At 39.6% G+C, this 15048-nt stretch overlaps 1 protein-coding gene across 8 annotated transcripts in view; it reads right to left on the reverse strand.

Moving 5' to 3' along the window:
• The window catches only part of IQGAP2 (IQ motif containing GTPase activating protein 2), a 128212-nt gene that overhangs the window by 39486 nt on the left and 73678 nt on the right, over positions 1-15048 (reverse strand). For 2 of the 8 annotated variants that reach the window (XM_080373269.1, XM_080373271.1), the window contains exons 7-15: positions 14898-15011; positions 10911-11092; positions 10200-10284; positions 9485-9648; positions 8877-8964; positions 6266-6429; positions 5581-5741; positions 3133-3257; positions 861-1024 (exon numbers count right to left, since the gene is read on the reverse strand). In XM_080373269.1, the coding sequence (XP_080229395.1) occupies positions 861-1024; positions 3133-3257; positions 5581-5741; positions 6266-6429; positions 8877-8964; positions 9485-9648; positions 10200-10284; positions 10911-11092; positions 14898-15011 (1247 nt within the window). The remainder of the gene's footprint in view (positions 1-860; positions 1025-3132; positions 3258-5580; positions 5742-6265; positions 6430-8876; positions 8965-9484; positions 9649-10199; positions 10285-10910; positions 11093-14897; positions 15012-15048) is intronic. The other 6 variants (XM_080373270.1, XM_080373272.1, XM_080373273.1 and 3 more) reach the window with 6 other exon arrangements.

Here is a 15048-nt window from a genome sequence, read left to right on the forward strand (position 1 = left end):
TACAGAAACACAGTTTCACAGCAGGTACCACATGTGAGGTGGCAAGTTCAGGGACTTTCTCCAGCTGACCGTATCACTTTAAGAACATGTGATGTGACTTTTAAGTGTCTTTTCCAAACACTGGGTATTTTACTTGCTGTGCTAGTAGCTTTAGCTAATCTTGTCTTCAGTCATATCCTGCAAGCTGTTAGGCTGATCTTTGTTTACACTTCCCTGAGCTGTGATGCTAACCAGGGCTCTGCTTTTAGGGAAGCAGATAGCAATATTCTGCTGAGACAGATTTAAACTGAAGGCACATACAAGACTATCAGCTTGCTGTTGATAAAACCAGAAAAATATGTACAAAACTCCACTATTATAAAGCAACAGATTTAAGCAACTGAGACTCCTCAAAGTACTCCCCAGCAATTTGTTAAGGAACACTATGGCTCCTTCAGCATGACTATGACACCTTTCTGGCAAAAGCCTCAGTTCCTATTCATATAGGAACTGCCTGTTTGACACAATCTAATGATTTGACCCTTGCACAAATTCATAACTATGTCAGAGCCATTGCTGCTCATGTTTTGTAATAGCTGCAGCAACCTAGCAGAATTAACAATAAGCAAGGTTATGTCAAGTCAGAAGTGACACATATGCAGAATATATCTTGGTATTAATACATTAAGAATTAATCCCTTTTGCCAGTCAAAATAAGTTGTAGTGGAAGAAAACTTAGTGCCAGTTTGTTGTCATTGGCTTATTTACGATCCCATTGACACAGCTAATCCAAATGTTGGGGTAACAGGACAGGGACACACATCTAGGTGAAAAGAAATGGCTTTTCATTTCTGACAAACAGCAACAGTCACAGCTCTAACCTTGCATTTCTGTGCTTTGGCGTGGTGCAGAACATCCCGATAGTGCCTTGCATTTACTGGTCTCACATCTTGCAGCTTTGCTGTGGGTAACAGTAGGGTTTCCAGAATTTTCTCAGGACTCCCTTGGTCAATTGCTTCATTAATGTGGTTAATTGCAATGACTCCTATGAAATGGAAAAGCTATTAAAATTGCAGTTATCAAAGAAAGATACAACTCATCAAATATCAGGTACAAACAAAGCAGTAACGTGAACAGAAAAATCAAGTAACAAGAAGCAGAAGCAGCGACAGCAGCTGATTTAAAATTATTTTTGCTTAAATACTCATGTGAAGCTATTAAGGCATATATTTTTCCTTTCTGCAACAGTTCTTGGTTCATCTGAATCTACTTCTTCATAAAAATTAAATTTATCCTTACTGAGAAGAAGAAACCAGACTTGCCTGCTTTCAGGACAGGAGTATCTACATGAAGCTTAAGGAAAATGTTGGGCATCACATCTAAACATGCTCACCTACATATTAGCTTACAGTGCTGAAAGACTGATCTTCAAGTTATTTCATACCAGATGACTTGAAACTCTGATTTGAACAAATACAAACATACTGACCTCCCAGCTACAGCATTACACAACAACTTAACCTCATTTATTTAAATTTCCAATTCCTTGAATAACCAATCTGATGATGTTAACCTTATAAGAATTCAATTGATAACATGGCCCAGTATTTAATAAAACTTCTAACTCATTTTCTTCAGACTGGTCTCAACATTTTAAAATCCACTTCCTCCTGCCCCTTCCCCCCAGTGCTGAAACACATTGAAGTACTTTCTCCCTAAAGCCACCCCAGAAGGCCATCAGCCAAGGGCTTCCCCATCACCTGTAAGGGATGGCATCCCTGCCAGCAGCAGATAATTCTCACCAAGTCTCTCCCAGACCCACCACAGCCCACCTGGCAGGGTCACAGATCCATGCCCTCATAAGGCTTTGAGAATGAACAATTTTTCCAGGGTGCTACCAAAAAGGAATGATGCAGACATGTGGGGTTCTTTATGAAAAGAGAGGCTACCCTTCATCCTCTCCTCTCTGCCACAAATAACCATTCCCAGGCAAAGACCAGTATCACTGAAACAAAGTGCAGCTGTTCTAGCACTGAAGACTGACTCTCCTAATGCAAGATCACCTTTCTTAAGGCCTATTTTAATTCCTAGTGACTGCAGGGTTTCAGACAAAAAAGTTTTGTCAGTCAAATGAACTGCTCCACATCCCACCTTGCCAGAAGGCACACATTATGAGCCACAAGGGTCCACAGCAACCACTTGATTTAGGAAGCAACAATCCAGCCAGTTTTAGTATTTCTGTAATATAAAGCTTCTCTTCTCAGTATGAAACAGTAGTATGCACGAGACCAATGGCAGTGTGGAAAAGGCACGCACACCTTGCATCTGTGCCACCCTGGAAACAGCCTGCACCTTACAAAGGCTCTCAAATTATACTGCAGGCTGCTTCCCAAATGGCAAGGAGTCTGAAAGCTCTCCTACCCTTTCCTTGCTCCAGCAAATTAGGCATAACCTGATAACCTCAAATTTTAATTAAAAGAAAAAAGAATAAAATAATAATTAAAAAAAATCATACTTCTATATTCATTGAGGAAACTTGGTCCTTCAGCATTTTTGAAGCCCAAATGACCAGCTATCACATTTAATAGAATACCACCCTTTAAGAGCAATGCAGTTATATTCAGCTTCAAAAATAATCTCTGAATCCATTTATATTACAAAAAGTAGGCATAAGAAGCTACTCTCAGATAGGAAACCAAGTTACCTAAAAGGAGAGCAGAATAGATAATTGCACTGCATAACTTCTTACCAACTCCATTGTGAAAAACGAGGGCTTGGAAATCAGTTAACATTAAAAAAAATTTTCCACAGGACACTGCCTGTAATTTCTTCCCCTATCCCCCAATATGCTTAACATTTCTGCAAAATCCCTGAAGTGACACCATTACATTCCAGTGTAAATACTGAAAGATACCGCCAAATGGGCGGAACCATGGCATTTGTTACCCTACAGAAGGCAGGGACCCTACAACACATTTCAGCCAGCCAAAATATAACCAGGAATACTTCAACAGTATTTAAAGACCAACTGGTGTTCAAAATTATTTAACACTTTCTTGAAGAGTGTCTGTATAAGGCCATTCAGCACATTAATTTATGTGCCAAGGACCAGACTATCATCTCCATTGGGGATGTAGAGCAAGAATTACTTACTTTCAGTTTCTTCTTGAATTTGCATATTAACCATATCAATGCAGTTCTGGATATCATTCCAGCTTAAATAATCTTGGCCTTGAGATGAAGCCTCTGACTTAATAGACAATAGTGTATCAGCATAACTATAAGAAGATATAAAATACATAAATGTATTTCATATATAAACTGCCATAAAGAATTAGACTTATCACCCATCAAAAAGCCCAGTACTTTTTTCAATGAATGAATTTCAGACAACTCTTATGTGCCAGAAATTATACAGATATGCAAGCTGCCTTGCTGTTCTAGGTGTGCATTTCAGGATCTGAAAAAATGGCCCTGTACTCTAACTCGGAGCACTTTTCTTACCATCATCCCATGTTGCCAATACCTGCACTGGACGTACATTTTGCTTTATGGCACTACAGACAAGTTTGGGAGAAACTAGGCTTGGTTTCTTGCTACACTAAGTCAAAGACCAGAATTTCTGCCCTAGCACCAGGATGCCTCCATGCTCTCTTGATGTGAAGGATGACAAGACATGGGCAGAGGAAGGGAACAAAATATGATGCTCCTCTCCCCAAAACTCAAGGTCCTGCAAGCACAGGCTCTGTAACCTGTGTCTGCTCTTAGAAGGATCACAGATCAAGATGAGCTAGAAACCTTCACAGCAAAGTAAACTTATGTATACAAGTTAAATAATTTTATATTCTGAATCAAGCATACAAATGCCACAATATGTCAGATCAAATACCTGTGTTCTACTTCCAGCAGAAGCCTGAGAAATGAATAGTTGACAGAAAAGATGCAGGAGAGAATTATCATTTCCTGATTTGCCAGATTTCCAGCATCCAGAAGCCTGCATTTAAGGGCTTCCTGAGCTGGAGGCTACATACCACTATATAGTTGCAAACAGTGCTATGCCCCATTACTTTATCTACTGTTATCTGAAATTCTTGAGGATGGAGTCCCGCTATTGAAGTGTTTCGTGAGATAACAGTTCCTTACGTAAATTTTAAACTTTAGGTTTAATAATGTCCAATCTTTTATCATTCCAATTCTCATAAGAAAATAAAAAGTGACATTTTAAGAGAAGCTAGCACCTTTTACTAACCTTCCCCACAACATGTACTTTTTTGCAGACTTACATCTTATTTCCCCTAAATTCTTTTTTCTAGGAAATACATTCCGAACAAGTTCATGTTTTCTGGTAGAAAGTCACTGAACACCATCTCCCTCACTGAACTTCTCCTAGCTCTACTGTATTCCCTGTGGTATTGCACAACCAAAGCTTCCAGCAATATTCAACATATGGTTGGCAGCACAGATTTACATAATAGCATAGTAAAATTTTATTCTTTAGCCCAATTAATTCCTAGTGTTTCATTTGTATTGACTGGCAGTTTAATCTAAAGATCAGGTCACAGTAACATCAGCTACAAATGCTGCACTTGGACACTTTGGGGCCTGTTTCTGTGTATTTATGTTTGCTTCTCTTGCCACAACCACTGCCTCACATTAGCAGAGGCCAAGAGGCAGATGAATTTTGCTCAACCTTATGCTATTCTGCTCCCTCTAACCAAAACACTGTCTCTTATTCCTTTCCTGACTTCCCTCCTTCCAGCTTTGAGACACTAGCAAGGGCTGCTCTCAGATTTATGTCCCCTGGCAGCCTGGTGAAGATCTTCAGCCACTGCTGTCTCTTTTGCCTAGTAATGCCTTCCAGCAGCACCTAGAGGTTTCCACCATCCATGACTGAGGCAAGAACTGGCCATGTCCCACGCTCTCCTGACACACTGGAGGCTCAGGAAGGAATCACACAGGTCTTAGTGTTCCCTGGTGGGTTTTTTTTGCAGATACACAAAAAAACAGAGGTAGCAGCCCATGTCTGTGATGAGTCAGGCATGTGGCAGTGCAAACAGCTGACAGCTGAGTGAAGGCTCTAATTTAGTGTTGAACACGTGCATATGCCACAGCATCATACTCAGCTTTTCAGCAAACAGGACTATGCTGCATTTTTTAGACTTTTACAATTTTCAAGCAAGAAAAGGGGCCAGCCACAGTTTAAGGGAACTCAAAGCATTAGACACTATCTTATTCTAAAGATCTTCTCTCAGTATAGCACAGGGGTTACTGATTAACAATTTCCAGCAAGTTGGTATGTGTTTTAGTGTCTGCAAAAAATCTTGTCAGATCTTTATATTTACTTTCTGAGGATATTTTCCCCACACCTCATACATCCTCTGCCCTCAAACATCTGAGATTGTGCAATTGCTTATACTTACAGATATACAACTAATTCAGCAATTGTCACATTATCCCTTATTAACTTATGACACGGACATTTATCTTTCAGCTCTTTCAACTTCATAGCCACAGCACAGGACAGCCCACCTAGTAAACGCCTACTTATCCTTTTGCAGAAGTTGCCAAGTCTCATCCAGACAAGATAAAATGAACCTTTACCGTAGAAAGTTTTCCTCTTCTAGGTTATTGAAGCCAATGCATGGGTTTCCAAGATGATTCTTTATTGTTAGGATGTCCTTGTTTTCCAAGTCCTGGTTTAGCAACACAACAGCTGACAACATTTTTACTGCAATAAACAGTTCATCATGTGCCAGGTAGTTCTGTAGGACAATAATGTACCACGGTCAGGGAGCTAAATAAGCAGTGCAACAATTTTGAGTTACACAGTCTAGATATCAAGGAGATGGACTTAATTTAAAAAGCCTGGTGAATTTCCTAGTCATAGGCATGTCAAACTAACACGTAGATCTTACTGGGCTTGCTACACATCCCTTCAGCCTTTCCATCTTCTGTCCACAATCCTATCTATTCTGGTCTTACCCTCATAGCAGGGATTGCTATTCTACATAATACCTAAACCAGAGTTAGTTCTCATTAAGAGCATGCAACAATTAAAAAACGTCAGTCAATTTGTTGCAACACAAGAGTTCAGCCAGAGCTAAGTACGTCAGGAAACAAGTTCAGTGGCTCAATATTGCCTATTCAACCAAAACCATTCATGCAATATGTAACACCATGGCAAGAGAATTAAGTCTGATTTTACACAACAGCATGCTATTTTTGTGCTCTTTCATGGTTTGGCTACGTAACATCAGTGAGCAGGTCATAAGCTTTTCACTCTTACCACAGCATTCTGTTGTTGGAGGGTGAACAGCTCAGTCTGATAGACAGCAGCAGCAAATGAGTGAACAACAGGCAGCTGTGCCTCCGGATTCATCAGTGCAACCAGTGTTTTACTAGGATCACAGTTACGAATTGCAGTATTGATATTGTCAACTGCTATAAGTTCTAGAGAACAGCAGGGAAAGAAAAGCCTATTAATTTTCACGTCGGTTGCTCTTTATGCCATGTAGATGATAATAAGGTTATTCCAAAGAATGTAATTTTCTGTCATTAAGGAAAAATCATATTTGTGCGAAAGTCTTCAAGACACAGTTACTGCATGTTGCAAAAATAGTGTCTATTCAAAAGTATGCAGCAAATAATTGACTGGAGGACTTCAAAGTTTCTGGACTTTTAGATATTAGAGACTGCTTATTGGACCTTTAACCCAAGACAAGGAGCTGACCCCATCCTAGTACACAGAAAGCCGTAACATCCCTTCTGGGTTTGCTTGCACCAGGTACTGCTGGGCATGTCTGATCCAGCACCTCAGTCTTACTTCACCGCAAATGCTCCTTTCCTGCCATGCTATGTTTTCTCCATTGCCTTTCTCTTTTGGCAGGACCTAATTCAGATAGACAGAACAAGCCTGTCCTGCAACATCAATGAGATTTTTATTGTCTATTTCAGGAGGCCTGGTAGAAATCAGTCAGGTATGTTGGGATTTTCAGTAGCTGAACTGATTGAAAACCACATGCTACAGCTTCTAGGGTTTCCTCTGTGTGACATCCCCTGCTCATTTGTCTACCAGTCCTCAAGTGCTGCCACCTAGAAATTATCCCCTTCTCTACAGCTCAATTTTAAAATTAAACAGACCACCATAAATGACAATGAACACAGCCCTTTTTGTACCTGAACAACTTGCCCACTTTACTTTTTGCCAAACTGACTTCAGCAGAGTTTTGAACCCCAGCAGAAAAATGCTGAAAACCACTTCCCACTTAGGCAGCTGCAGAAACCTTGCAACACCCTTTAGCTTAGTCATAACAACCATAATTGCACACCTGGAGGAGCCAACTTTGAAGAAACCCTCGCCAGGATGCACCCAGCAACATATTGTACAAGGAGCCGCTCTGCTCTTGCAAAGGGAAACAACTCTGAAGGTCAGAGCACATGTGGCAGAGCAAAGAACGACAATTACGTAAATGTTATTTCCATCAGCAAAATAACCCCCCTCATCCTCTACCTTATCCTAGGCTTTTCTGTATCATGATCCAGCAAATGTTTTTAGTCACCACTCAAGACACCACTCATACAGACTGCTCAGGTCTGTACAAGACTGCTTGTGAAGCAGACGTCATCCACAGTTCATGTATGCAGAGACACTCAGATCTTATGATACAACACAAAAGACTTTGAAAACCTTTCTAAGTAACCAGACCCACATAAACAAGCCCCTTGCCTCTCATTTCAATTGCTCTGAAGTACAGTTAGGTGGGGTCATGTTTTTCTTGAAGGTTCTCTCTATTGGCTATTCCTGGGGTTAGAAAAATGAAAGGTTCTCAAAGCTATGGCATGCATGCTTTTTTAGAGAAAAGAGTAAAGAAAAGAGTCAGTCTACAAACAGACAAGACTAGCTCTGTAGTCAATAACTAAGCTACTGACTTCTAATTCAGGAACTGAACATGCAACTCGCAAAACACTATTTACATCGTTCACATTCCGCTATGTTTTTGTTTTCAAACCAAACATAAGAAATAAGTTGCTCTCCAGATTGCTATTGCTACTTTTCATACATCAAAATTTCCCACTTCATCTCCTTTTGGTAAAGGAGAAACTTTTACAGAAAGTACTGCTCACTATGCCTAAGTAATCTGAAATAGGCTAACATTTGAGGTAGCAAGTCAAACTTATCTTCTGGCTTAAGTTGACCTCACAGTACAGCCTTTAAATCACATTACAAAAGCAATCACCCTGGACACAAAGCATTGGAAATAATACCAGAGACAAAACAGCCACTAAGCCATGCCCAGACGTAGCATGAAATGACAGCAGTTTAATGAAAGCTGAACTTCCTAGCAAAGAGGTTTCCACTCAAAAGCAGCAAATTTAGCATGCACTGCAAATTTAGATCCCCCTTAACTATATTTTCACAAGCTAACTTGTGTCTTGTGACCTTATTAGCAGGCTAAGAACAGGTTAGATTTAGATACAAGTGTCTAAAAATGAGAATAATTTTTCTCTGTGATGTGATTGCAAAATATTCATCCTTGTGATCATTCTACTGTATTTCTACCAGGTTGGTTATCACTCCCAAGTGATGATTAATACTGCACTGAAATATTTGTTCAAGCCATCAAGCCATGCATTACCTTCAATTTTAGCCAACGTGTTTACCAGTGGCTTCAGTAATTCATAGAAAAATGTATTGGCTACCTCAGAGAGTATATCCGATGCAGCACAGATTGGTGACTTGTCAATTGTGACAGAATAGTTACAAAAATAAAAAGCAATGCATATGGTTTCAGTTTGAGAAACCTTGTTTACATGCAAGAAATGGTGGATTCAATTAATCAGCTTAACAATCATTAAATGGTGACGGTAGAAAAATGAGTATTAAAACAGTTACTCACTAAGCTTGTGAGCCTCAGCTTCTGCATTGGCAACACTAACTTCTTTCTGTATTTCACTTTTGTCGAGCATATTTGGAACCCCTGCTATCTAACAGATCAGAAAAAAAGATTTAATTATGCTTTTAAGTTTATGGGAGATAAGAAAAAAAACCTTGATGGGACAGTAGGATTTGATTGTACTATCCCTTGTGCATCAAATACAATGTCACAGTAAACACAGCATTAATCTTTCCCTCTGATTTTTGTCTACTCGAATTGATGAATTTTCTCCTTAAAACCCACTTGACTCTTTCATTTGCTCTTAATGACTCAATATTACCTTTTGTTGTACTCAAGTTATAACTCATTTTCAAAGTAAACATAGTATGAGGGGCTGCATGCTATACCACAGTTTTTCTTCTTACATCCTAGTAACTACTTATAAGGACGCCATGCTCTTTAGAGCAAATGCAGCTACTTTGGTGTTGATTAGTACATCAATTATTCTAATAACTTTATAAAAGTGTTTCATAGGTGGTGCTGAAGGCAGAGTAAAGGTAACTTCTCTCTGGATTAAAATCAGCTAAAAAACCGTGAACTGATGTGTAGTACCTGTTCCATTCAATTACCTGCATTTTCTGTTCTTTAGAATCACACAATTGCAATAGGTACCATGAAGAATTTTGTGGCAGAACGTCAAGTAGGCTCAGAGCAGGACGGTTCAAACCTGCCATCAGTGCCACTTCATCTTGCTGGTCAATAGCCTCATTCACTTGGACTAAAGCTACGTGAACTGAAATGAAAACAATGCTTACAAACAGCAAAAACGGTTTTGAAAAAGAAGTCCATTGCTGTCAGCATCTCACTTTTTGTGAAAGCCAGCTAGTGTGGCAATTTTTATCCAGCACAGGATTATTATTTCAAGACCAGCCCTACAAAGGGAGTCTCTGGCTCTGTGTGAGCCCATGTGGGAGCAGTTCAGCCATAGCCAGCTGGAAGCTTACAAATGAATTTTGGCTCTATATAGAAGAGGGGGTCAAAATTTACAGTATTCTGCACACAAAAGGATCAAATGTGAGGAAAGACAGCAGGTAATAAAGTATTTGATTCTGAACTGAGGAATCCTTACAGCAAAAAACACAAACACAGACATTAGCCCCCAAAAGATTAGTAAAGAAGGAACAGCAAGAAAGAGCTGTTGTAGACAGACATTAGCTACTTCTGCATATTTGGTAAGTTTCCACAGATGTATTTTGTTTGTTCATGTGGATTCAGGTAGTGTTCAGCTGGAATCTGGGAGATCATGTTATGTACACACTTCCAAACAGATCCAGAATGGCTTACTGTTTATCTTATTGATATTGCCTTGAATCTCAGCTTGTGTCAGCAGCTCCTCATAGACGTCTCTTTCTTCAGAGATTGTGCCGTTCTAAGAAAACAAAATTGTAGCTAGTACATGCAAAAACTTTCAGAGAGAAAAAGTATTAGTGGGACTCCTTAAAACTGCATCAGCTGAAATATTTGCTGGACATATCTGTAAAGGAATTTGTTGACGATGTGAACGAAAGAAATTAACACTTTGTGGCAAATGGCTGAGCAATATGTGAAGCATTTTCTGCTTCCTGTAAGATAGCCATGTAAACATAGAGAAGCATTTTCAACTATGGAAAGCATTAGCTCTCTTGTAAAAAAAGCAAATAATTTCACATTAAAGATCTATGACAGAGGTTATACTTCATGCTCAAAAAATTATAATTCTTTTTGCAACTTTAGAAAAACAAATTTTCTGTTTTAAAAGTAGTCTATAGTCTTTTTTTTGTTTTTAGTCTTCCAGTATTTTATCCTTTGTTCAAAGTTAACTACTTCTACTCATAGTAAACATATTCTTATAAAATTGGCTGTCAGCTTGTTGCGTTGCCATTATTTATCTTATAAGATCTTTTTTCCTAATTACACCAGTTGTTAAAATTAAAGTTAATTTTTAAAATGGTAATATTACAACACAAGACACAGTGTGAAAGAACATATATACTAGGAGTGCTAATATAATACCACTACCTTAAGTCTTGCGTTTGATTCTTTTCTTCTTTTAGCTTCAGAGAGTTCATTCTGATATTCCTGTGCAAGTTCCTCATCCACGTTTAGCAACATTGCATTTGGGTTCCTCAGTTTTTCAATAGTTTGCTCAGCTATTCCTTTCTCAATAGCTTCGTTAATTGCTATTACTGCTGCATGCACTAAAATTAAAAGCACAATCCTGAACTTCAGGAAGCAGAACATTCAAAACTGTCAGTGTTTCAATTTTGCTTTATTTGAAATGAATGTTTGAATGTATGTTCATCAATTTACATATTCCCCTTCAAACACCCGCTCCTAACGCTCCCCCTAGACGGCAGCAACAGAAGTGCTGTTTGCTCAAAGGTGGAATGTTCCATGTTTGCTGTTCTCCCAACTACGGTTTACTACTCTACTGACAGAAAATATAATAGGGGTTGCATTTTATTGTTGAAGTCCTATGTCATTTACAAGGCAATTATATGCAGGAATCAAAAGCATTTTCAGTAGTTTTTCTTTTAATGCTGTTTTTGTTTCCATGAAGGTATGAGACATATGAAAGTATTGTCTAAACTAACTATATCTGAAAGATACTACACAAGAATAAGGAAATTCAAACTCCATGAAAGTTGTTCTCTGGAAAGCATAGTTAAGACATCTGAAGCAGGGTGCAGCCCTGCACACCATCTCTAAGCCTGCCTAGGATGAACTGGCTCCCTTCCTAACTGAAGGTCTCCATGAGCAGTTGGGAAACCAGAGAGCTGGTAGTGTAATAGTCCTTAATTCTGTCACCTGCAAAGGCACAGGAGAGCAAACCTTAAATGGGGGGAAAAGAACATCCAAAGATCTCTGTGGAGTTCCCAAAATGTTATGGCACAGGAAAAGGGGAAGAAGTGCCCTAGGACTCACCCCAGCCATTGACAAACTTAAGTGTTAAGTCTTTCCTTTGAGAAAGCTTCAACTACTGAACAAACATTTGACTCCAAGATTTTATGAGTCAGAAATGCTCTTGTTTTTTCACATAGCAAGTTTACATGAATGTGCAAAATCAAACCCACATGCATCTGAATTAGTAAAGTACTGTAAAGTAATGGCTAACACACCACTTCCCGGTGTTCCCAGCACGCATTTGGCCCTAAGATCAGTCTAGATGGAGTTTCACTAGAGCTACATTTTATCTGGACCTTCATGCCAGACACCCTGACAACTGTCTGGCAGCATATTCATCTTAAAGTTTTTTCAGAAATTACTATATAATGAATTATATTTTATAAATGTTTATCAAGATCCTACCGCAAAGGAGGAACACAGTAGCTACCCATTGATCACCACAGCAGCTCGTCTAGATTTTACTTTCATGCCATCAGTGAGATGTGTGGGGAAAACCACAAATCCTGTATTTCCATTTCTATCAGTATTTAGATGCTATGTGGCCTTGCACAGTTTTGCAAAACTGGAGAAAAGCATCCAGTAAAAAGCACTTTTTTGGATTGTTTAGCTGACTGTCTATATATCTGAGCTTAGATCCTTCAGTTTCTTTCAGTATATGAAAAAATGAGGGATACTTGTCAACAATTAGAAAAGTTGATTTTTTAGGAAAAAAGGGTATACAGATTTATGTAAGTGGAACAGAAAAGCAGAGTTGGAAATTCACCATGGGCAAACAAATCATGAAGTGGAGCTACATAATCCATTGCTTAGCATTAATCTGAAAAAGTTGTTCTAAAATGATTTTGCTCTAGCTCATTCAGCACAGCATCAGATAGGAAACAAAAGCAGCTGGCATGGTGGAGAAGCAAGCAGAGACATGCTGGTTCCTTCGACACTGAACTTAACAAGGAAGTTCAGATTAGACACAAGGAAAAGGTTCCTCACTGAGAGGGTGGTTGGTCACTGCAACAGGGTCCCAGGAAAGTGATCATGGCACCAAGCCTGTTCTTAGTCATATGGTTTAGTTTTAGGTTGTCCTGTGAGGAGCAGGGACTTGGACTTGAGGATCCTTGAAGTCCCTTTCAACCCGAGATATTCTGTGATTCTATGAACACTCAGATGAACTTCAAGGGGCTAAGAGAAGACTTCCATTCTTAGACACAAATATCACCCCCACATCCTCATATAACAAAACACAGAGAGGACGTAGTCTCTTCCACAGTTGTGCAAAAGGCCTCACTGATAATTGGAGCTAGCAAAAAGCAGTCAAGAGACAGGTTCAAGGTTAGGAAAGGTGTGAACAGGTATTGGTGGATGTTGTGAGCCCATCTACCAAGAGCAACAGTGAGAAGCCTGACTAGACTTTAAAGAGTAGTCTGGAGGCATGGAATAACAGTGAGGATTACTTGCAGAATAAATTCAGTTTGAAAGCACTTAAGCTTACTCTTCGCATGCTGATTTCTATGATTACTGACAGTGCAGCAGGAGTCATCAGCAGTTGTTTCACTTCATATCCGCTTTTGCTTGCTCCATGTCAGAAACAGGGTGGTAAACTCTTTCCTCTGGCAGGATCTCCACCACCCAACCTCACTAGTGCATAAGGATTCCCATAGCAGATGTTTCCTGTCCTGGGGCAGGGCACGTTATCTACAGCACACTCCTTGCCCAAAGAGACAGAACCAGCATCAGGAAACCCTGCTTTTCTACGGAAGGCTGAAAATACTTCAGAAGGAAACCTTACACACTCTATAATAAGCTTTCAGAGAAGGAAGCTGCAGCCCTTTCATCTTCAGGGAAGGAAGGTCAGTCACTGGAAAAGTGCTTGGTAGTCACTAAATCACTGAAAATTTGCTCAAAAATGAAGACAAACCATCCCCACTTCCAAAGGCAGTATTTTAAGACCTAGCTTTGCAGAAGCATGCACATACTAAGCTATAGCAGGCTCCAAAATGTACAACACAGACAAATTGAATCAACATGAGGAAGTGTGTTTTAAGTTAAGGACTGGAAATTTCAGCACACTAAATAACATCGTGAATCAGCTTGTTTCAATTACGCTACTTTGCAAGGTTTAACCAAGTTGCAACGGAACTTAATTATAATGCAGCCTTCATTCCTCCCCAGTTCCCCATGCACAGTGTGCAATACTGTTACTGGTTTGGATCCATGACTCACTGTGCCATTGAATATACTCAAGCTAGCCCTTCTGTTATTCAGTTTGCCCCTCTGAAAAAGGCTATGATTTTGAACAAAATAACTAGAGCTCAAATGTGGATTTAAGTGGACACACTTCATTTCACGTCATTTCAGTTCAAACTATTTTTTTTTTTAAGATATGTTACTTCATTCAGCAAAAACTGAAATTGGGAGAAAAAACAGGTTTACAGGTGGCTAGGCTTGGGCAGCAAAAAAGCATCTAATTTTGTTTTTCAGTGAAAGCTGTTCAGTACAGACTCAAAGAACCATAGCTGTGCTCCTAAAAAGGAAAAGCTTACTTCAGTTGCACCAGCGGTACATGTCCTTCAGCAGGGTTCTACCATGCTGTGGGTGACAACAGTGGTCAGACAGATTGAAAGCTGCACATGGAGGCAAGTGGTTCCTTCATGCATGCACCACCATATGTGAAAGAGTCCTCACAGCAGTGTGATTGGTTGTTTGAGGTAAACTGCAAGAGCCCAACACAGGAAGGAGGCACAGAGAAGGCACCTCATTCCCGTGGCTGTCTCCACTGTGCCCCCTGTGTAGCAGAGGGGCACACGTAGAGCTCAATTCATTCTGGAGGAGCACTGGCTACCAAAACATTAAACCCATGCAAAAGACTGCAAGAAATCTTTGTTTCTGGTAGCACTTCCTGTGGTTCAGTGGAGATACTCAGAAATGCAGACTGAAAAATCTTAAGAGGTCTTGTAGCAATGATGCAGTGTGCTAGTGAAAACTTGCTTGTTTTTCTTGTTATTTATTAAAAGGTGGCAAACAAGGTGAATTGAAATGCGGAAAATATTTTGTTAGCATTCTGTCAAATTATCCAGCAGAAAACAGAGTGAGAACCACACTTACATGCAGCTTCGTCCACTGATAATTCACTGGCCAGAATCCCACCAATTTTACTAAAAGATGGCATCTGTATCCCGTACTTCTCTAGCTCCTTTCGCATGTTGCTGATTTCTTCCTCTGTTCACATAAGAGAAAGAACATCAGAAGAAAAACA

The sequence above is a fragment of the Falco punctatus genome (assembly GCF_963210335.1).
Source record: "Falco punctatus genome assembly, chromosome: Z".
Taxonomy (NCBI): Eukaryota; Metazoa; Chordata; class Aves; order Falconiformes; family Falconidae; genus Falco; species Falco punctatus.